This window comes from Brienomyrus brachyistius, chromosome 11 (assembly GCF_023856365.1).
Source record: "Brienomyrus brachyistius isolate T26 chromosome 11, BBRACH_0.4, whole genome shotgun sequence".
In the NCBI taxonomy this organism is placed as follows: Eukaryota; Metazoa; Chordata; class Actinopteri; order Osteoglossiformes; family Mormyridae; genus Brienomyrus; species Brienomyrus brachyistius.
The window spans coordinates 14,606,171-14,628,852 of record NC_064543.1 but is presented as its reverse complement, the minus strand read 5'-3'; the positions used below and the strand labels follow the sequence as shown (position 1 = coordinate 14,628,852).

Below are 22,682 nucleotides of genomic sequence, written 5' to 3'. Positions count from 1 at the left end.
AAATTGCTTCTGTTTTTCTCTCTGAGTTCTCTCTGCTGCTAGGGTCAGATAGTAAGAGGATTTTAAGTTAAGCTCACTGTAACTCCGGGGGAGATCAACCTTATCATATAGACCTAATTTGTAGCATTTTTAAAAAAGTTACTAAGTTTCGCAATGATCAGCCAAAGAGATCAGCAACCAACTGATCAGCAAATAATAAAATCTTGTTAACCTGTCAATGGATCACTTGTAGCTAACCTTATATAAAGGTGTGGCTCATGTTAGTTGGGTAATTATTTCACCCATTTGCCCATCCATTAATCCATTCATCCATTTTCAAATGTTCATGCAATAAAGGTTGTGGTGGGAAATTGTTTCAATTTAAGAGAAATCAGATGTCTAAGTTGGATAGTGTGTGCTTTGAGTCAGGCTCTCTCTCTCTCTCTCTCTCTCTCTCTCCTGGTCTAGGTCACCAAATGAAGAGCTAAATAATGATCTTTCTCCTTTCTTATTGGTGGCAAACAGCAGCCAATAAACATCAAGTGAGCTGACTTTAATCAACAAGCATTGCAACAAAGATCAATAATTCATCCATCTTCCCACTGTTCATTTGGTACAGGGTCATGGTGAGAGTGGAGCTCAAGAAGAGCAGTGCATGAAGTAGGGAACATTCTGGATGGGATGCCATGCCAGGTAATAACAAGTTTAAATGACACCAGGGTTTTATTTTTGTTTTGCCTGAGAAATATGGAACAATTCACTGTATTAATGTGCAGCTGGTCTTTAGACTCCATTGAACCTCAGTCCTCAAACTCACTGCGGCAATAAAGAAATCACAGACTCCAGGGACTCAAAAACTGCATTTATTTGAAGCTCAGTGATAAAAGCAGCACTACAAATAAGACCATAAGTCATCTTAAAAGTTCATTCTTCTTTCATTATTTGATCCTGAAAACAGCTGACTAATATGCTGCTTATGAAATGTTTTTATATCTTTTATAAAAACCATAGATGACAAAAGTGACAATTTGAAAATGAAAAATACAGTATAAGCCAGAAACTGAACATTGGAGGTGTTTTTGTATAATTGCAACTTTTTTCAGTGGTTGGTAAGGCGGGGGTGGGGCGGGTGGGTGGGGTGCATGCTTTTATACCAAATTACAACTGCATTTTCATCAAAAGTATTGAAAAGTCCTTTGGGATCATTTACATCTTTTCATTCCATTTGCTTCGTCGTGTTTTTCCAGCTTTTTTTTTCGGTGGGTCCCTGTATTTCCTAGAAATCTTCAGAACCCTTATCAGTGTAGTTTCCAGCTTGCTGTTGGGCTCTATGACAATATTAAGAATATATGGTCACAAGCAATAATTTTAAGTATATATCTTTATATACATTCTACTCTAAGAATATATAGTCGAAGGAAATTATTTAGTATATTTTTTAAAATAATTTCTTAAGTAAACAGCTGATTAAATTCTGTATTACAATGAAGTGTAAGTGTACAGAATTACAGTACAGTACAGTTTGAAAAGTATAATAATGCCATTATAAAAAAATGTTTTTTTTTTCAAATAATACATAAATCAGAAAGAAACTAAAGAAATGAAGTTTAATACAAAACTATCTAGAACAGTCCACATAAATTGCAAAACTGTTACATACATGAAAATCAGCTGAAACATTACTTGCATATATAAACAGATGACATAATGTGTCTTGTAATTCATACTGTCAAATAACTAAAAAACTATTATGGGAAGAAATAATAATAATAATAATCTCTAGACAAAATTCAATAACTACAAAATTAAATAAAAATCACATTTTTAAGGATACCTGATCAGGAGATTGTACTTTATTATTTACTGTTAGTGGCTTGGTTTGAGGACAACTCCTGCTAACCTATAAGACAATGACACTGATATCAACTTAATATTATCAAACAATAACATTTAATATAGCAAAATATATAATATTAAACAATAGTGTTTAAAATATGAATGCATATGTTATATCCCCCACTGGCATCCCATCCAAGGTTAACCCAATCTTGTTCCCTATGCTACTTGGGACAGAGCCCAGACCCATATGCAACCTGCATCAGGCAAAGCAGCTAAAGTTGGAGGGTTAGATGGAAACTTTTATAAGAAATATATCCTTGCCCATCGATGTGAGGATTCTTTAGTGTTTTTCTGACCTTACCTTTTCCTTTCGGCAGCCTGTGAACCATCCCTTCCTTGTTGGTTGCATATACGAAAGGGCTTTACTTTTGGCTACGCGTACAATCTTAGGGACGTCCTGTGAAGCCAGATTCGGTCATTTATATTTTAAATACAAAAAGAACCATCTGCCTTAATCAGCATAATCAGCAATTCCAAGAACAGCATCATTGCTTAAAAATGCAATTCAACTCATCGCAGCATAGTACATTTAAGGATAACACTAACATAGGTAAAATTCATTCATTGCATTATCGTCCTCCTGTTTGTGGTTCCTGAAATTTAAGTGCTAATATGATTTAGTTAATCTGCTTGAATCAATCTGCTTCAATGATTTTTTTTCTAATTTTAACAGGGATAGTTCCTCCTTGGCTTTACAGAACACAATTCATTTTATCTTAACAAACATTATGTGTTTTTTTCCTCCTGTGCAAAGGATATTTGATACACGCCCAAAGGGTCAAGACCAGAAAGCTTTCTAGCTTTACAGCTCTAATTACACTATTAAGAACTCAAATAGAGTCGGTGACTTTAGTGCTGAGCTGAAAAATAAGATAGAACTCACTGAAGGTGTCTATGTATTAACAGCATATAAAAGCAACACTATTTCTTTTTGTGAACTTAGGAAAAGGATGCATGTAAACGGCCTATTAATGGTTAATGGTTATTAAACTGTCCAATTAAAAAAGAATTATGTGCAAGATTTTTAAGAAGTACGTGTAAGTACTGTTTCCTTCAAGAAATATTCCCTCACAGAGAATTCTTAAGACTTAAAATAAAGATTTCCAATAGGGTTCAATAAAGATTTTATTGTGTGACTCAGAAGCAACAGTGTTCCCAGTTTTTCATTTCGATGTAGCCACTGCTATAAAGTTTTGTATATCCTTAGGGGATGTGTCAGTTGTCTGTTGTAGGTTTTCAGCCTCTTGTTCATAAATGTTTTCTTTCAATCTTTTACTCTTTCAGCAAATACGTCGTATTTTTACCTTATCGTGGTGCTGAGGAATAGTATCCGCAGATGTGTTAGCAAGTGTGTAGAATTTAAATCCGTCGAAAGATATTCCCGAAATGTTGTGGATCTTGGAGGGCTTGTTGGATAGGACAGAAGAAAAACATACATGCACAATGTCCTTCAGGGCCTTGAGCTGGGATTCCTGTGAAAGAGACGTTCCAAAACTCATACATCAACCTACAGTATCTGTTCTCTGTGAAATAAGGCTGTAATTGGTGTACCTACTTTGTAACATTAACCTGCCTTATGGAGGCTTGCATAGGCTTATGACTTATTTTACCTTGTCCAATGCAGCCCTGTCCAGTTCTTTCTTGGCCTTCACCAGTCTGAACTCCAGGTCAGCTAGCTGCTGCCCCTGGCAATAAGATATATTTGGTGAGCCCTGTAGTTGGAGGCTCATGCAACATGAGAAACCCCTTCATTCGATTTCCCTTAGATGCCATTCACTACACTGCAGAGCCATCTTATATGAAAATAAAAGCAGTCTAGAGGTGTCCATCAACCAACCACAGCTGGGAAGTTAAGGTCCAAAGAGTAAAAATCCAGACTAGGGTTGTGTTTCAACCAACCAGTTAAGTGTAAAGAGTCACAGTCACAGAGTATGTCACAGAGTCATGCTCAACTGGTTGGTTGAAAAAGAATCTTGGTCTGGACTTTTACTCTTTGGACCAGAACTACCCACAACTGCTACCAACTAACTCTATACACTTCTACAATGAAAAGCCCTATTATGCAAGATTTTTCTTATTCGAATAAATAAATTTGGTTTCTTTAATTCTCTGGAAATGAAAGGAATTGTCATGAATAATTATTTGCTGCAGGAAGTTGCACAAGTGATTACTGAACTTAGCAAACCAGGGTAACCAGCCACCCATCTCCTATATCCTTATCTGGTCTGTAGCCAAGCCCAGGCAGAGTATGGCGTAAGGCAGACACACACACACACATGCACACATGCGAAATGTGCATTACTCAAGTTATTATGGAATTTGTGTATTATTTCATTATTCAGTTTCCTTGTTAAAAGTTTTCATGTTCAAAATGTCATATTGTATATTGGATACAGAACATTGAAAAGACGAAAGACAAATAGGCATAAAATCACCGATTATACCCATGAAATAAGATTAATTTATTTTTTAATTTTGAATTTTTTTTTTTAAGTTTTGGACAGTTATTTCATTACAACTGAGACATTGCACTTGACCTTGAGCTGATTCTTTTTAATTAAAACTTTTTTACTGGCAGGAGAAGTTTTGGCATTTAAAATAATTACATATTTCATTTCACAACATTAATTTGAAAGAAATAAAAAGGAGAGCAGTGCTTAAAAGAATTCATTACATTTTTCTTAAGTTAACGTACTGGTTTTAAGTCTCTGCTGAGAGACACCTCCCCCCACCCCCCAAAGGCAAACTGCCATAATTAAATATCTTTCTGAAATTGACACTTGTCTTTACAGGAAGGGAAATGAAGAAACCTAAAAATAGCCAAGGTGAGGCTCATATTGAGGTCTGAGCTGGTTATTAGTTTAGGCAGAATTATCAAAAGCTCAATAATGCCAGAATGTCCTAGAATGATGTGGTTTGTTTGCAGAAAGACATGCTTTAAAGCAAGGAGGGGATCCTGATACATGGAGAGTCGATGCGGGTTTATGAGATGACCTCTCATTCAGTCAGTAATAAAGCAGGCAGTTCTCTACTCCAGTCCTGGGGACCCACTGTTATTGGCTGATTGAGAGGCCATCCCAAAAACCCGCACCCACAGTGGCTCTGCATGGTTCCCCACCCCTGCTTTAAAGGTCAGCATGGCTTCTATCCTACTGCTCTCAGAATCCACAAAAGCCACTGAAAAGTATGTCTTCACTGCACCCATCAGACAAGTAAAGGGGCTTAGGATTAAAATAATTTCATTGTGCTGTTACACTCTGTGCTCCACTATTCCTGTCGACACAAAGAGAGCATTCCTCCATTCTCTTTCTTTTGTTTAATTGGGAACTACATTCATATAGTTAATTATGGATCCATTGATCCAAGTTAATTATTTCTGTCCCCCCCAAGTAAAGTGTTACTGAAAAATCCATCCATCCATCCATCCATTTTCCAAACCGCTTATCCTTCTGGGTCGCGGGGGGTCTGGAGCCTATCCTGGAAGCTATGGGCATGACGCAGGGAACAGCCCAGGATGGGGGGGCGAGCCCATCGCAGGGCACATTCACACACTGTTCACTCATACATGCACACCTATGGGCAATTGAGTAACTCCAATTAGCATGTTTTTGGACCATGGGGGGAAACCAGAGTACCCGGAGGAAACCCCATGATGACATGGGGAGAACATGCAAACTCCACACACCCAGGGAGGCGGAGACTCAAACCCGGGTCCCAGAGGTGTGAGGCAACAGTGCTAATCACTGCACCACCATGCCGCCCCTGTGGAGGAATCCTTTGATAAAAAATAAGTGTGGTTGTACTGGTACCTTGAAAATCAAATCCTTTTTCCTGTATCGCAGCTCCTTCAGTTGTGCCTGGATTTTTCTGGACTGTCACAAGACAGAAAGTATGTGTGTTGATTAAATTCAGTATGGATTATTTGGTTCACTGCAAACATGATTTCTACTCCACGCAAGAATTTAAGGCAATGAGGATCTAAATAAGGGAAGAACAGAAGAAATAACTGGTTGTAACATTCCCATTTCTGTTGGTGGACACAATCCCTTCATAAGAAAAGGATAAACTGTACAGATGCGATGGAGACCAGCTCTGAGCCTATTCATTACGATTCATGTTTTATAATAACTCCTGGAGCCGCCCTGCACTATTCCACATGGTCCTACCTCATTCGCATAGATGCCACACAGTTTGCTGCCAGAGAGAAGCTTGTTCTTCAAACTCTTATTCTGGGGAAAAAATGGGATGTAAATTATGCGTTGGCACCAGGCTGAGATGACCATTGTGGTCATTAATTTTCAGCTGCACTATTTTGGTTGTAGGTCAATGTGCTCCAGTGCAAAAAGCAAAGCATCTTAATTTAAAAATAACCTCTTTGTCAATGGGAAAGCAACAAAAACTTGGAAGCTCTATTAATGCAAAAGTTTCACAATGAATTTGTTGAAGCTGACAGCAAAAAAATCATTTAGGGAAATCTAATTAAGAGTTTACTCTAATTTTTCAATGTCTCTACCTGACCTTGACAATTTCATCCACATTTACCACTGAAGGTAATGATGGATTGTGTGTTTCCGAAGAGACGACCAACCACCGGAACTTGTGCAAAGTAAAGCTTTTGTACTCATACATTTTGTACTCGGCTGTCCTGTAATATTGGATCAATTCATCTTCTGCTAAAAGCTTCTAGTCCCCAATGCCAGACATCACACTTCACTGAAGAAATTAAAAGCACAAATATTGATGTCTGTTGCATTTCTTATTTTTCCTTCAAGTCAATCATGATTCTGACTAGACTGGTTTTAACATGTCATCCTCATCACAAACAGAACTCACTATAAATTCAGTGCAACTTTTAAAACAATAAAAAAAACACATTATCTGCATTATGTAAATTAGACATCCGTTGTGTTCATTTTTACATTGGAGATATATATGTAAATAATGTTTTTTGGCATATTTAATTCTGGCGCTGATTTTACCAGCCTCTGTTGTGACTTTTTAACTATAAATTAATAGAAATTATCACACAATGCGCCACACCAACTTCAGTAGTTGCCCAGGGGGGCAACTAGATGACCTTGGACCTCCAGAGGTTTTTTTTCTCCATCCTTTGGAGTTTTTAGTTCCTCTCCTCCGTTGTCTTCTGCCTTTCTTTATGCAATTCCTTTCCTTCCTTTTCCCCCTTCTGTATCTCTCTCTAATTATGTTTTATGTATCACAACACAACCCTGTAAAGTGCTTTGGGACAACATTGCTGTGAAAGGCGCTATATAAAAACTAAATGTATTGTATATTGAACTAAATTTTACTAAGATGCTAAGCTCAATGACAGCCTACCAAATTCACCATGCAAAGGACTCACCTCCTGCTGCAAAACCTTGATGAGTTTATTCTTTTTCTCCGTCTCCATCTTGAGGAAACTGATCTGTGAGTGAATACAGAAGAGGGATTATGGGACAGTCCTACAAACGTCCCACTTGATTTGTTCAAATCCCCAATAAATAGTCATAGCCAGGGACCGCTACATGTCCAGCGTAACCTGAACGAAAAGACAGTCAAGTGAAATAATTCAGCACCAAGGCACCGAAAAGGCTTGTGCAATCTGAGAGACACAAACAGGAGGAGAGATCTCACTCCAGGATATGAAGAGCTATAGGAAAAGTGAATGTTAAAAAGTTATGCATAGAAAGAAACTCACACAAGTCAGTATTTGCATTTTTAAATCTTACAGATATACAGCAACCACCATACTGACTACCATACTGACTACCATACTGATACCATACTGACTACCATACTGATACCATGTAGCATCATGTAGTAGTGAGGGGTGAAATAACACATTTTTTGGGACACAATTCATTTAATTCAGTTTACCTAAAACATTTGTTCTGTTTCATTCACCAACTTGTTCAGTGGCACTTCTTGTTGACATAAAATAGATCTGAAACTGTTGTGACTTGTCAAAAATAGCCTTTTATTTAGGCTACATAGTGCTAAGAAGTAAGCTAAATACCACCAGTAAGTCATGTGAGAAAAATAATATTTGTTTTTACTCTCTACATTGTACCTCAGCTACTTGTGTTTGTTAAAAACACAAACTTAGCAGCTCATTTCAAAGTCCAAACGCTAACAAACCTTGGTTAAAATTATTTTGAATCATGAAAATGTTGCATCTCTAACATCAAATTGTGGCACACGGTAAATCATGGTAAATCACTGCATATGTAGGCCATATGCTACACCAGTAGATGGTGTATTTCAGTCACAACCGAGGTACAGTATGGCTCTCTCATTCAGTAGCCTGAGTGTCTCGTTCTCCAACTTGGTCATTCGTTCACTGCAGGCATATGTGACCCGTCACCATGAAATGAGTCTTAAGTCGCACTGGTAGAACTGCACCCATAAGACTCATTTCGTGGTGATGGGTCACATATATGTTCAGTCCCAGGTTTAGTTTCCAGCCAATCAGATGCTCTCTTGCAGCATGCCCTTACACGCCTCACTGGCTCTCACTGGAGGGAAGCAGCATAGCATTCGCTTCATATCTCAGAGGACAAGCAGAAGAATGAGAAGAAGTAATCTTTGCAGGGGAGTGAACGTGAGTGTGTAGTTCCTGTAGGTGTCTCGTTCCCTGCGAATGAATCCTTTGGGAACGTCACACCGTAATTATGTGGATGCCATGACCCTCATCTAGATAAGAAGGCTGAAAAACCAAAGGATATAGGAAAATTGTGATTATTTTACATTTCACTATAATATAATAATAAATGTTTTATTAACATTGTTAAATAGCTTGGATATATTTGCTAATTATATTATTGATAGCTTAGCAGTGAAAGTATTTTTACCTCAGTTTTCAATTTATTCAAAATATTCAGCACAGTATTGTTTAAAAGAACAATTGGAATATCATAAGAAAAAATTATCCAGATTTGAATCAACATATATTACTGAATGATAATGTAATTTTGACAACATTTAAAACTTCACAGATGGTTTTCTAGGGTACTAACTAACAGAACAGGGGCATCGTGTGAAATTACTAGGAAATGAAAAGACATAAGGCTAAGGTGATAGACCATAAGCATACCTCTCCTGAAAAGGAATTTAGTACTAATTTACAATTAGCAACATGTTTTTCCATAGAACAATAACGGTACAAAATATGACCTATTAAGAATATTTAAAGAAATGAATGAAAACAAATAACTAATCCTTACATGAATGCTCAGTTTTCTATAGTGGGTTAAATACATTTTAAAAAGAACTAATTCATAGTCATTAACACACACACACACACACACACACACACACACACATATATATATATATATATATATATATATATATATATATATATCACCTCAGAAAAACACAGGACTGCAAAGCAAATGAGTTCAGTGTTGCTTTTGAAGCAAGTGATGTTTTGATTGAACATGATGACTGAAATTCCCCAGTTTCATTTTGGACAATGTTGTAAATGCTACCTCATGTGCAGAACAAGAGAGGCTCTGATCAAGTTTCCATATAGCCTAAAATTCTGTGATCTGAACTGCTAGTTACTTATAAAATATGGAGGAAAGAGTACAGTTCATTGTGCAAGTTGCAGATCTATCATCTTACAGATTTACAATAGAACCAAAATGTTTTCTATTTCAAATGGAAGATAAAAATCAGAGAGATTTGTTTACTAAATATTTAGTGGCTATAGCTAGTGTAATCCTTCTTCAAACTTTCTGGGTTATCAAACTAAAACAGGACGACCATACAGCGCAATTCACACCACTATGACCTAAACCGGAACCGGCAAACTCAAAAGTACTGTAAGTTCTGTGCGCGCTTGCTCCACATTTCAAAATAAAAGTCTTTTTCAATTAAAGAAAACTCACTAGTGTCTTAAGAAGTGCATTTGAGCAGGGTTGGGGTTAGGCTTAGAATAGGGTTAGGGTTAGGATAGGGGTGCTAAGGAAACAAACAGCACTGGGGACTCTGCAGAAGAACACCAAATCCTGCTGATGTAAATCATAAGCAGATAAAAAAGGGATCCAGTACTTCCAGGGGGAAATCCTTGTACTTCCCGTAAAGGTGATCTTGGTGAGTCTATCCTGCATACAGACAGAATGCCAAGTCGCACAAAGCTATGTCATCTAAAATGACCTGTTCTGCTAAAAGATACTTCTGATGTTAATGAAATGACAAGGCATATAGATACTCACATCAGGAAAGACGACGAGCTAACCTTCCCACTGATAGTTAGCATCGACTTCTTCACCAAGGCAGCCATTGAACTGGACCTAGGGACGAGATATAGATTCTCTGGTCTGACCCGTTCACCGGAGCGACACGACTAGTCATCTCTGTGTGCGGCAAAGCCACAAGACTTCCTCTGATACAGGGACTGGGGATCACCAAGATGGCTGCCAGTGTTGCTGAATAAGATCGCATGAGTTATTGAATGCTTATAAGATTGTTAGCATTGGCCAAGTCTGTTTGGCATTCAATTTTATTATTATTATTTAAGAACCAAATTTTGTACTTCTTGGTATGTTTGAATGGTTTAAAAATTTGCAACACTTGAGGGATCACAAATAATGTATTAGTATACTCTTAATGTATTAATTTACCAGAAACTAAGTATTAGTTACATACTCATCCCATGTTCGTTTAATAGTTCATGTATTTCATGCGATTACTGTATTTGTTTGTGATTCATACTTGAGTAGTAACTGAGTTACTGAGTTACTTGTATCAAATTTTTACATTTCAACTTTTCTTGAGTGAAGGGAGCCTTCTTGCTGACTCCTGGTTACTAAGTTAGCTATATGCTTAGTTGCAAAAAATATGTGATATTGTGCCAAAATGTTGTAGCTTACATATGACTCCTTTGTAATTGTATACAAAGTTAATGCTGTTTTGTTTTATAATATGTGGCATGTTACTCACTTTGATTCATGTATATGCCATCGTTTTGTATGCTTACTTTGATTATTTTGAGATTAGAAAGAGATGCTCTTGCATCCCATTGATGATAAATTGTAACAATCTAAAGAAAAGACTTGTAACCTTTTAAAGCAGCCTAGAGGTTTCGAAGCTCACAGACACAAGTAGAGTACAGTACAAGTTCTGTCTCCTTTAAGCTTATGGAACATCCTTCTTCTAATCACTTATCCTGGACAAATTCACTGAGCCTATCCTAGACAGCATAGTGCACACGCCTCTCCCACAAGGCACATACGTGCCCTCACTCATACACAATCATACTTAATGGACAATTTAGAGATACAACTGTCACGTCTGTCTGCATTCTGGCCATTTCCCTTAATAGAGGACGTCTTTCATCGGCTTCCAGAGCATCCTTCCCATTGGATTATACACAGATCTCTTTGTAAAACACTGTTGATGGAGACTTTGAATGAGAGCTAAAGCTTCAAGGTTACTTTGCTGTCATCAGCAGCTTCATACATGTGCAAAGAGAAACAACGTTCCTCCATGTCCCCGGTGCAACGTATAGTACACTTAACATCAGGGGCGTCAGAAGAATTTTGAATGTGGGGGGACACACTGGCATAACACTAATATTATATGTCAAATGTGGGGGGGGGGGGGGGTCCAAATGAATAATTATGAAATGTGAAGGGGACACGTCCCCCTCAGATTTAATGGCACCCATTCTTAACATTACAGTAACAGGGTGTGCATGGTACAAACAGGCAGTAAATAGGTAGTGCAGAGATAATAAATAGTGCAGAGATGCAAACTTCGTAAGTAAGTAAAATGCAGTTGCAAATTAGAGGTAATTTGTATATGCAGTTTCAAGGAATTTGAAGAGAGACAGTTCCAAATCCTGGGCACAATAGATCCTGCGAATTTTGTTCTTCAGAGTTAGCGCAACGCAATCAACAGCATCCAAAACACAAAGTTGTTTGAACTTATTTTGGAACACCATCGATCAATGACAACAATTTCTTGATTTGGCATCTCATGCAAGCTCTCGTTGACCTTCTCCAGTGGCAAGGTTCAAATGATGAATTGGGGCTCCTGTAGGTCAAGCCCACAGGAAGTACTGAATGAATGCATGAATGTTACATTTTATATAGCACTTTTCAAGACACCCAAAGCACTTTACAGACGTAATGGGGAGGCGTTTCAACCACCACCACTGTGTAGAATCCGCCTGAATGACGTGACAGTAATAATTCTGCACCAGTACGCTCACCACATACAGTAGTAGCTAAGATGGTGGCATGAGATAATTCATCAATTTGATATAGAGGATGATTACGAGGCCAGATCTGAAATAGGCACAGTGGGCGATTTTAGGTCGGACATTGGGGTATCACACCTACTCTTTTGAAGGATGCCCAGGGATCTTTTATGACCCCAGAGAGTCAAGACCTCAGTTTTACATCTCATCCAAAAGGACAGCATCATTTTCACAGCACAGTGTCCCTGTCATGGCACTGAAGCATTGGGATCCACAAAACAAGGGCTCCCTTCTTGCACACACCAACACCTCTTCCAGCAGCAACCCACTTTCCAGGTTGGTCTAGTCCAACCTATACATGATCCAAGTACTGGGCTGGCCCAAACCTGCTTAGCGTCAGGTGGACTTCCTAGTCCAAAATGCATGTGGCATGGCTACTGACAACACTAGCACATATGCAACGGGGAGTGTATTACTGTATTACTCTTGTTGTCTGTCCTTTGTTTAAATTAAAAGGATGCAAAATAAGTTTCTTTCTGTCTTATGAAATAAACTGACAATCTGATCTTGACAGATTATGTTTCAGGATTCACGGTGCAGTGAAACCTGAAACGCCGAGGGCAAAAGGTGAACTGGATTTGTAAGATAAGCTTGTAAAACAAGGTGAATGAAAATAAGAACATGATCATCAGCATCAAAAATAATATCCACAGTTTTATGCACCACCACTAATAGTACACAATTAGAACATGTTACTCTTGTCCAGTGGTGTCTTTTAGATGGGTATACTGTTACACCGTATAATTATGTACTGTATATGCACTTCTCCTCTGACTGATATACATTTTTAGATGGGTATATGGTAAATCCATTTTCTCATAGGTGGGTAAATGCTATATACCTACTGTATATATATACCCACTACTACACCTCTGCTTTTGTCAAATTTTTTGGAATGCAGGTTTCTTCTGGCCTCTCTTGGGATGAGCATATTAGTTACTGTAGATTCTCTTAGAATCTACATAGATCTGTAGAATCTGAGGATCTCTATATGGCCAAGCCTGCAGGTCTTCCCTCTGATGTTCTGCTCTGAGTTTATGCTCCTGCATGGGCGGGGTTATCCAGAAAACCAATAAATGATCCGGAGAATATACAATGAAAGTGTTTTTGCATCATTGATACACGCCACACAAAGACTCAGCTACAGCTCATGAGTTTAATTGACAGCTCTGAGATCCCATTAGCCGACTACATGACTCTCTCAACTCACACAAATTGGCTATAAGACCTTCAAACAAAGAAGCTTTATAATTTCCATCAGTATACTGCACCAAAGCTAACTTACTATGTTGTTGTAATAGTTTTTAAAGTACAGTTTTTGCTTTTTAAAAATCTTTAACTCTTTACCTGTCCATACTTTAGATATTATAGCTCTGTATAAAGTCTCTGTCTATGTTATTGTCTTGCTGTGGTATATAATCCTATGCATAGGATTCAAAGATTTTGGGCCCCATGAAAGTATATCAAATTGGGCCCCCCAGTCCAGAACCAATCCGTTATTTTCCAAAATTTTTAGGGCCCCTGTTACTTGGGGGGCCTTGGAATCGTCCAAATCCCCCCCCCCCCACTATAGAGCCCCTGATAGGATTACATATAGGATGTATGTGATGTTAAATATACAATAATGCTCATAATAAACAAAACTAAAACTCAAAAAACAGCAAAGTTCAGATCCAATCAATTAGAATCACAACCCTGTCAAGATTTATTTTATATTCACTGCCTTTCCTAGCCAATTTTGTGCCGAGTTGGGCCGACCTTGATGATGATCAATTCCAATGACTTTGGAGGAGGTACCCATCCAGAGCACAGCATATAAAGCATCTCTCTTCAAATGAAACATCTTTCAAGGCCGCATCAGAGATGCTGACAAACGGAGATCAAACTGTATCAGTTAGCTTAGTCAGCTCTGGATATGCACATGAAAACAAATCTTGGGCATCATATTGTTTTTCTGTTAGCTGTCATGAGCAGAATATGAATAACTCGTTTGTATATTCTGCTACTATCATACAACAAGATGATATTTCAGTGCACTGAAACGTCAATCAGAAATCTGTCACATTTACCTTCATTCAGCTAGCATGGACTTTTGGGTTGAAAAAAATCCAGGACTATTGTCCACATATATACAGGGGCATTACTGGAGATTTTGGATCCCATGTAGGGACATCATATTGGACCCCCCCAGTCCAGACCAATCCAGTTATTTTCCAAATTTTCTAGGCCTTGGAATCGCCCTAACCGCCTTACAGCACCCCTGCATAAATACAAAGGATTAGTTAAACTTTTTTTGTGTCAGTTTTGTTCTTACATTATCATTGCTGTTTCTATCCCTTAGAAACCAAACTATTACAGGTTTTGCCAGTCTATACCTAATTCCACCTATAGCTTCGGAGGAGGCAGAACTTCCAGGTTACTTGCAAGCTTGCCAGCAATGTAGTAAGGAATGTCAGATCGAGGGGGTCTTACTCAGTCTATATATTTTCAAGCTCACCAATTGTCATGGTAAGGATGGCCAAGGCAGGTATATCACACTTTCATTGTGAAAAATACAATAACCGATGCATTCACATCCCTCAAAAAGGCCCCAGTAAAATTATCAGGCAGGAAAACAAATAGGGACTGGTCACATATATATGCATGATGTTATAAAATACATGAATAAGGTATAAATATGAACTATACCGAACAGGCCAGGATGGTAATGACCTTTTTTTTAGTACTTTAGTATCTTATAGGTGTATTAATGGTCAACTATTAGACTCTTCATTTTGATATCTGATATTCTGAGATAAAGTCCTTCTTTATCCGGGATGCAGTCAACGCCAAAAACCTGTTTTTACTTCTTAAACAATGACTATATAACAATGACGAATATGACTATTCCGTTGGTCAGCTGCTACATGTGTCTATAAAACATTATCGAGCTTCCAGCATAAATGCTGCCAACGTGCCAGATGTAATGGGCTGGATGACATTTAACTTTCTGAAACAGGTCTGGGTTTTGGACACAAAACGGCAGCTCTAAATGTCCTTGTAACCATTTGCAACCTTGCTGTTCACAAAGGCCTGGCTTGCTTTTGTTTGCAGATGCGCCAGAGCCTCTGGTGGCGGAAATGCGACCTGCGTGATTAGCATGGCGATGAGACACTACTGTGACATTTAACCAAGTTTTCATGGATGACCGATGGTCTCCAGGCTTGTTGGCGGCCACAGGCTGTCGTTGTGCAGCTTACGTTCAAGGCTCAGTGATCTCCAGGCTATTTGTCATATATAGTGTAACTGCTGCTTGGGGCTTAGAAATATAGAGAGATAAACTTTATTAATCCCCGAGGGGAAATTAAGGAGATTGGTATTCTTCCTAGATGATGGCATCCTTTCACAGTGACATTTTGCTCTTATTATTTTGCCAGATGTTTTTTTTTTCTAAAGCAGCTCACTAGTCAGTGCAAAACAATAAAATAAACCACAAAAAAAAACTACAGATGAAGACCACTGACAAAAACACATATTGCATTAGTCCCATGAAATGATCACTCTGTAATAACAATAATACTGCGAAACAGTAAAGGGGAGTATCGTAACAGTAAAGGGGAGTATCGTAACAGTAAAGGGGAGTATCGTAACAGTAAAGGGGAGTATCGTAACGGTGCTGCCACCAAGCCGCCGGGTTCCGCGTCCTTCACGTTCCGAAGGCCTGCTGTGAAAGAGCGTCTGAAAACAAAATGAAAACTGCACAGGAAGAGCTATGAGGTGATGGCGCTACCCGCTGGGCCCCCCTGCTGTCCTCGCTGCTTGTGTGCTTCAGCTACCCAAAAAACGTTAGTAGTAAACCTGCTGACTGTCTTTTTACAGGACAAGATAATTAACACATGCAATGTTAGTACTTAAGCAAAACATCAAAACAAAACATTTAATTGAACATACATTATTCAGTTTTAGGATTCGGAATTTTTTTTATATCACTTATCATTAATTCCAGTGTGTCTGCGTTTGGCGTTCACCATCTGTAATGTACCAGTTTTCCCAGGGCTAGCCCGCCCTAAAGTCGACATAGGCGACCGCCTAGGGGGCCATCAGATGGGGGGGTGAAAAACCTCTGATTGCACTCCCTGATATTGCAGTTATTTGCACTACTTTTAATATTTCAAGCACCAAATGCCCTGTGCTACAGAAAGCTTTTTATTTATAAATACATTGGCAAAATTTGTTTTCTGCTGCCCTTGGTGGTAGCGGTTGCTGGGGGGGGGGGGGGGGGCTCAGAGAAAACACCCGAGGCTGACCCAGGTAATGCCAGGTAAATATTTGCCATCTTCTACAGCATACTTTTAATTTTTGTTGTATTAAAGGTTAATGGAAAATAAATTTGAACTCAGAAATGATTAATAAAAATACATTTGTAAATGTTTTATCACATCACAGTAATGTTATTTTAATTTGTTATTGTAAAGAATCATGACAGGTTTGTGACAGTGAGCACACATGGAGATCAGTGGCACTGGCCTGAGATTTTCTGATTTCTTGTCAAAATCCAGTAGAAACTTCAGTTAATAAAACTGAAATAATTACTCTGCAAATGGCAATGAGGTTAAACTGGTTTCTGTTGAGGTTCAGAATTTGTCTTTCAAACTTACCCTTTAAATCACCATGGCTTTATGTTGATGCCTGCTTTTTGATTTTTGCAGTCATACTGCCCTGTGTCTGTCTTCCAAGTGCAAGTTTTTTTTTCCTTTCTTGATGCATATAATTCAATTTTAGGGGTATGTAGGAAACTGTTTGGCAGTAAACAACATTACAATATCAATTTCACTTGGAAGGCTTCCCTAATCTCAGCTAGTGTTTTGGTTGGCTCTGCCTGAACTAATAGGACTGTGTTATATAGCTGCACTGAAGACCACTGAAGACCAGAAGTAGCTGTGTGATGCTTATGCCAGGATTTTTTTAATGTTAATAACAGAATTTGTGGTGAGTGCCAGATGTCTCTGTAATACTGCATCCCTCCCTATGAATATATTAATTTACATCTTCCAGATTCACTTCCTTCATCTTTCAACATTCTTTTAATACCATTAAATCGTGTGGCTCAGCAGGTTAGGATGCTGCACCTGTAATTGGAAAGTGGCCAATTCAGACGCCAGGGTCGGCAGAGTGATGTCACCTTTAGGCCCTTGAGCAAGGCCCTTAACCCCAATGGCTCCAGGGACTGGCGGATGCTGCTCTCACTTCAAAATGTGTTTTGCTTTGGATAAAAGCATCTGCTAATAAAATAATAATAATCCAACCATACACAGAATGGCAAAGCAAGGCAATAAAAAAGTAGAAAATTGTTCTACAGTACCTATTGATTTATTTTTATTATTACAAATGTAATTTATATAAATGCGGAGAAATGATCTTATTATTATGCAAATTTTTTCAGTGACTTGCCTTTAGATGTGGGGTATGTGATGTAGTTGAATAACTACATAAAATATCAGCAATTTGCATCTGAGGAACATACACACAGCAAAACTGACATCAGGCACATTTTACATACCGTTGCTTGCTGCTTCTTATCATTCTCAGTGAATTCATCCAGCTTCTTTTTCAAAGCCAGCTGGACAGACCTCATCTCATCTCTACATGGAGACCCAGATGCATACAGTTCAGTTACACATGTGTAGAAAACTGCTGGATGGATGTACTGTGTACATTAAACGGTCTATGATTACGACAATGAAAACTCCTAATCGAGACAATCGTTTCTTATCGCTGCTGTTTAAAACGAATGAATATATTTAAAAAGCTGAATGGAGAAATCTGAAACATATAGGAGACAAGTGGATTAGAAAACAGCGAACAAGTTTCACGTAATTAAAATAAAAGCAACAGGATCATCATCAACATTATACAGTACAATGCTCAGTTCTCTACTACATAGCTACTATAAAGCTTAGCAAAATATGAACAAAACAAAATCAACATAAACTTTGACGAAAATCATCAACAAATCATTTTTCACAAAAATGTCTGACATGGAGTAGTTGTATTTTGTCTTTAGTATAAGAAGGACAAAATAACCCACTGAAAAGTACAGAATTTAATGTGACTTACAATGTTCATATCTGGAACAAATGTGTTTATGATATATGAATTTTGTAGCCTTGTTACAATGCTAGTAAGCTAAAGAATTATATGGGCGTTATGAAAAAGTATAAGTGAACATAAAGCTGGTATAAAACTGCCGCATTATTAGCTAATGTGGGTCAGTGTAAATTGTAATGACATGTGACAGGGCATGTTGAAGCAGCAGTTCTTACTGTATGTGTTAGCCAGTCAGAAGGCAGTACATCAGCAATGAGTGAGCTGTTCACAGGAGTCACAACCATAGCTTTTCGATTGCAAGTTTTTTGTTTGTTTTTTTGATTAATTAAATAAACTGCTGTTCAGCATCTCTGTATTCTGCCTTTATGTACTTACATGTCTGGCATGCTGATTCTTGCATCTTGTTCCTTGTGTTATACCACTATGCAGATCAAATAATGCTTGTCATTTCACCGAATGTACCTTTTTAATACATTTCCTCTTTATATTTGTCTCTGTATTTTATTATCCACGTGGAGCGATTCACATGCCACTTTCTAAAAATATTCCTCTTCCTGAAAAATTAAGAAGTCTGTCCGTATTTAGGTAATTGTACTTTAATTTCTTATAATGGCAGGGTCTTTTTTAACTGATTAGATAGTCATAGTCCATTTATTTGCATAATCTGAGGAAAGGTCAGGGAACATTTGCTTTCCTGAGTTGCTTCCTGCTGCATAATGGACTGCAGAGTTTGGCAGAGCTCAAAGGAAATATTAAATAAGTACAGTGCCCTGGACAGGTCTGCCCCATATAGGTCAGCTCAGGATGACAGCATGATAGCTAATTAACACCAGAGTATTTCAAAGGCGTGCTGCCATGTAGCCTGAGCGAGGCAGGGATACAGGTTATGGCTATATGTTTATAGTCAGGGGGTCAATCGGAGACTGCAATGGCCTCACTGTTGATCAGCATGTAGTACAGAAGCAGGTACAGCAATCAACAGATCCCAGAATTCTCCTGCCTGTTAGACGACCAGCAGTCGTTACTCTGTCTTATAAGTCTGATGGTCCTTCCTCTGGCTGCAATGACGAAATAATTTTTGGTAGAAAAATTAAATATCGGCAGTGGTACTTTTATCGTGCTGACATGTGTTACCATGTGTGGTGATGAAATACCTCACTCACAAGTCAATGTACGGGTTCTTCTACACGTTGACCAGGAAACAGTGTGGTGAATAAAAATTGCTTACCTTTGCTTCTGGCTGAGTTCCAGGATTTTCAGAAGGTCTTTCTTCGGTACTGTCTCAGCGTTTTTCAAATTCTGGAGCGTCAAAATAGATTTGTTCGTTCCTGAATATAAAGCCTTAACCTTCATCAACATGCAAAATCATCTTCATTAGGACTGAAGGAATGCAGGGCTAGAGGAAACTAAGATTTGGAGTAAAAGGTCAGTAATTCACCCTAAAATATTGGCTACATAATTGTGAACTATACTGTTGTGAAGGTCTTCCTGACGGAAGCTTGGTAGTCTTCCATCGCACCTCTCCATGGACACAGAATAAATAATGGCGATAGTGACAGTCAGTGAACTAGCTCTAAATCTGAAGGCAGAGGTGACAGGTGATGACCTTGCCGAATGCCACCAAGGCCCTCCTCATGCACCCTAGTAATACCAAACAACCATCTTAAAAAGGACTTTATTGATGGTTTATTTCAGTCATTGTGTCACCTCAGCCATAGTACATTCTGTTCTATGCAATTTCTCTTGTTTTTAACCATTACCTGACCTAGCACTGTCTAGGTCTGAAACACTTTATAGGTTGTTCACTTTATCAGTGTTTTCTTTGCTGCAATTTCAAAATGATTACATTATGCTTAAACCCTGCTGTTTTATTCTAAATACAGATTTATCTAATTCAAAAATTGTACTTGGAGAGCTAAACCAGAAGATTGCGGGTTCATTGTAAGAACTACAACCTGAATAGTTTCTCCTATGAAGCAAAGTGAGAGAGGAATTCAAGGTACATGTATCACATGAGTCTGTTTCTAACCAAATAGTTAACTATGTATTGCATTATATATCCCTTAGAATTTACACTTTCTGATTTCTGATTTTCTGAATTCACATCTTCCTGATTTCTGTTCCCATTCGTAATGGAATTCTGTGGCGGGTATAGTGTACAGTACAGACGCTCCTCTACTTATGAACTTTCAACTTACGTACTTTCAGATATACGAACGAAGAGGACTGTAAGTCCAAATTGTGTTCATTGGGCTCCCATTTCCTGTCCGCAACATCAATTTTTTTTTCTGCGCGTCAATCCCACCCAGTACGACTTCTGGCCGCTACTCCCGCCGCGCAGTAGCGTAACCTGCGTACTCCCAGCATCCTAGTTCTTTGTACTTGCATATACCCTTAAAATTATGTTGAATCACGACTTACGAACCTTTCAAGTTACGAACGGCCATTCGGAACGTATCTCATTTGTAATTAGAGGAGCGTCTGCACTTCTATCTACAATACTATGTATATGTATGTTTTAAATTTCTTTTTTTGCTAATTTGTTTTAGAGACAGCACTAATTTGTATTTTTTTTTACATTGAAGTTTGTTAATTTCCTATGAATCATATGAAACATGTTCATAGAAACCATCAGTCTAAGACAAAGGACAAATCACATATTTGTGGATATATTTACTATTACATATGTGTGTGTTTTGTGTGTGTCTTTCTAAGTATTTCTTTCAATTTGTATTTGCCTGTAAAATGGTCATGTAATTGTTGGTGAGAAATGGTGGACCTTGACCTGAAGGTATCGTTCTATGCCATCTGATGCTGATGTTGGTTTGGTCATCTGGCGCAGAGCATCACTCCTCTCTTTGAACAGGCTCTTCAGGTTCTGCTCAAGGTCCATATACCTCTGTCTGACATAAGAGGAAAGACAACCACCATATATAATGCAGACTTTGGATCTGAGACAGCAAGGGTGCGGAATGTTTGGTATTCTGACCTGGATGTTATAACTGCTGAAGTATTATATAGAATGAGGCTTCATATTTGCAATCACACACTTCTTTGTTTTACTCTAGCTGTTAGACACAGGTTTTAAGAGATCTGCATTAGTTCTCTCATTCCACTCATGCCGTACATGCTAACAACCTAAACCTTTGGCCAGAAGATGGAGGGATTAATGCTTGGAAAGATTAATGGACTCCCACAGCAGAGGGTACAAGAATTAGCAAGAGGTTTGAAATCGAGGTAGAATGGCATCTGGTAGTCCTGACTCCCATGGACTGCTAATTAGCCTCCTGTTTTCAGTCATCTGTCATTGGGACTGCCAGGAGGGTGCTCAGCCTCTACTAGTCACTTGTGACATTGACCAAAGGACTTCCTCAACATCAGTCTAACATCAGAATAGCTGTTCAGAGAGCCTTTAATCTACCGTAAAATACTGAATCCTGTACAAAATTGTATCTGGTGAGTATTTTTATTTTACACAATAATGATAAATGGAATTGATAATTGATACCCCTTAACATCAAAGTTTGCCTCAATTTCTTTTAATATCGGTGAGAGAAACAAAGCCCATAGGCAGACCACAATTAAAGGGCTGGGGGAAACAGACCAGGTTATTGCAGGTGTAGTGCTCTGAGGATCTCTGAGGGCAGGGGGAAGCAGCGCTGGCCCTGGTGAGCTGCACCAGAGCCCTTTTCTCTTCCTTACAGCATTTCTTTTATGTCACTAAAAGTCTGTACAATAGACTTTTGCAATAATCAGTACCTGGCCTGGATTCCAGCTTACTGCGTTTAATGACAGAATGATTGGTGGCTTCCTCTTAGGTTCAGACCGCCATTAAGTGGTAGTCATGTACTTGGCAATATGTGGCAGTTTATCTGTGTCCAGCATGACACCTTTGCAGCCTTGCTCATCCCAAAGGAGCCCAGCCACTGTCTCTTCGGTTTTTAATATATATTTTTTTTTACATTCAGGTGGCAGATACCACTGAAACTTGAGAGTTTAACCATTATTATTTATATCTCTTGACTGAATAGAGAAAAGGTCACGTATACAGCTATAGATTAGGCTAATTAAAGGCCACTTGCACCTGAAAGAGTAAAGAAACATGTTGACTAAGTTTTGATGTAATAACCTGCTGTAGTGGTTGATTGGGCAGTGCCACTGCTTCACAGCTCCAGGAATTTGCAGTGTGACAGCAGCCACTGGTCTGTTTGTGTGGATTTTCATCCTCCATGCAGTTAGACTAACTGGCATTTCTACATTTTCCACAGTGTATGATTGTATGTGTATCTATGTCCTTTGAAAGACTAGCATCCCATTCAGGATGTACCTTGTGCCCTATGCTGCTACTGGGGCCAAGATAATAGGCTTGGGAGTTTGACGGAGATGCAAACCACAAATCAAATGCTAATTCTATTGTGTTTGATTCGTCATGTATGGAAAGATCATTTTA

At 38.5% G+C, this 22,682-nt stretch overlaps 1 protein-coding gene across 3 annotated transcripts in view; it reads right to left on the bottom strand.

Moving 5' to 3' along the window:
- Positions 1-1,116: 1,116 nt before the first annotated feature.
- Positions 1,117-22,682, bottom strand: part of LOC125751574 (leucine zipper protein 2-like) — a 43,915-nt gene continuing 22,349 nt past the window's right edge. The window contains exons 2-12 of one of the 3 annotated variants that reach the window (XM_049030568.1): positions 21,018-21,135; positions 19,461-19,531; positions 17,685-17,766; positions 7,241-7,303; positions 6,045-6,107; positions 5,688-5,750; positions 3,489-3,563; positions 3,183-3,350; positions 2,180-2,275; positions 1,814-1,879; positions 1,117-1,307 (exon numbers count right to left, since the gene is read on the bottom strand). In XM_049030568.1, coding sequence (XP_048886525.1) covers positions 1,278-1,307; positions 1,814-1,879; positions 2,180-2,275; positions 3,183-3,350; positions 3,489-3,563; positions 5,688-5,750; positions 6,045-6,107; positions 7,241-7,303; positions 17,685-17,766; positions 19,461-19,531; positions 21,018-21,135 — 895 coding nt within the window. In that variant the 3' untranslated portion in view covers positions 1,117-1,277. The remainder of the gene's footprint in view (positions 1,308-1,813; positions 1,880-2,179; positions 2,276-3,182; positions 3,351-3,488; positions 3,564-5,687; positions 5,751-6,044; positions 6,108-7,240; positions 7,304-17,684; positions 17,767-19,460; positions 19,532-21,017; positions 21,136-22,682) is intronic. The other 2 variants (XM_049030569.1, XM_049030570.1) reach the window with 2 other exon arrangements.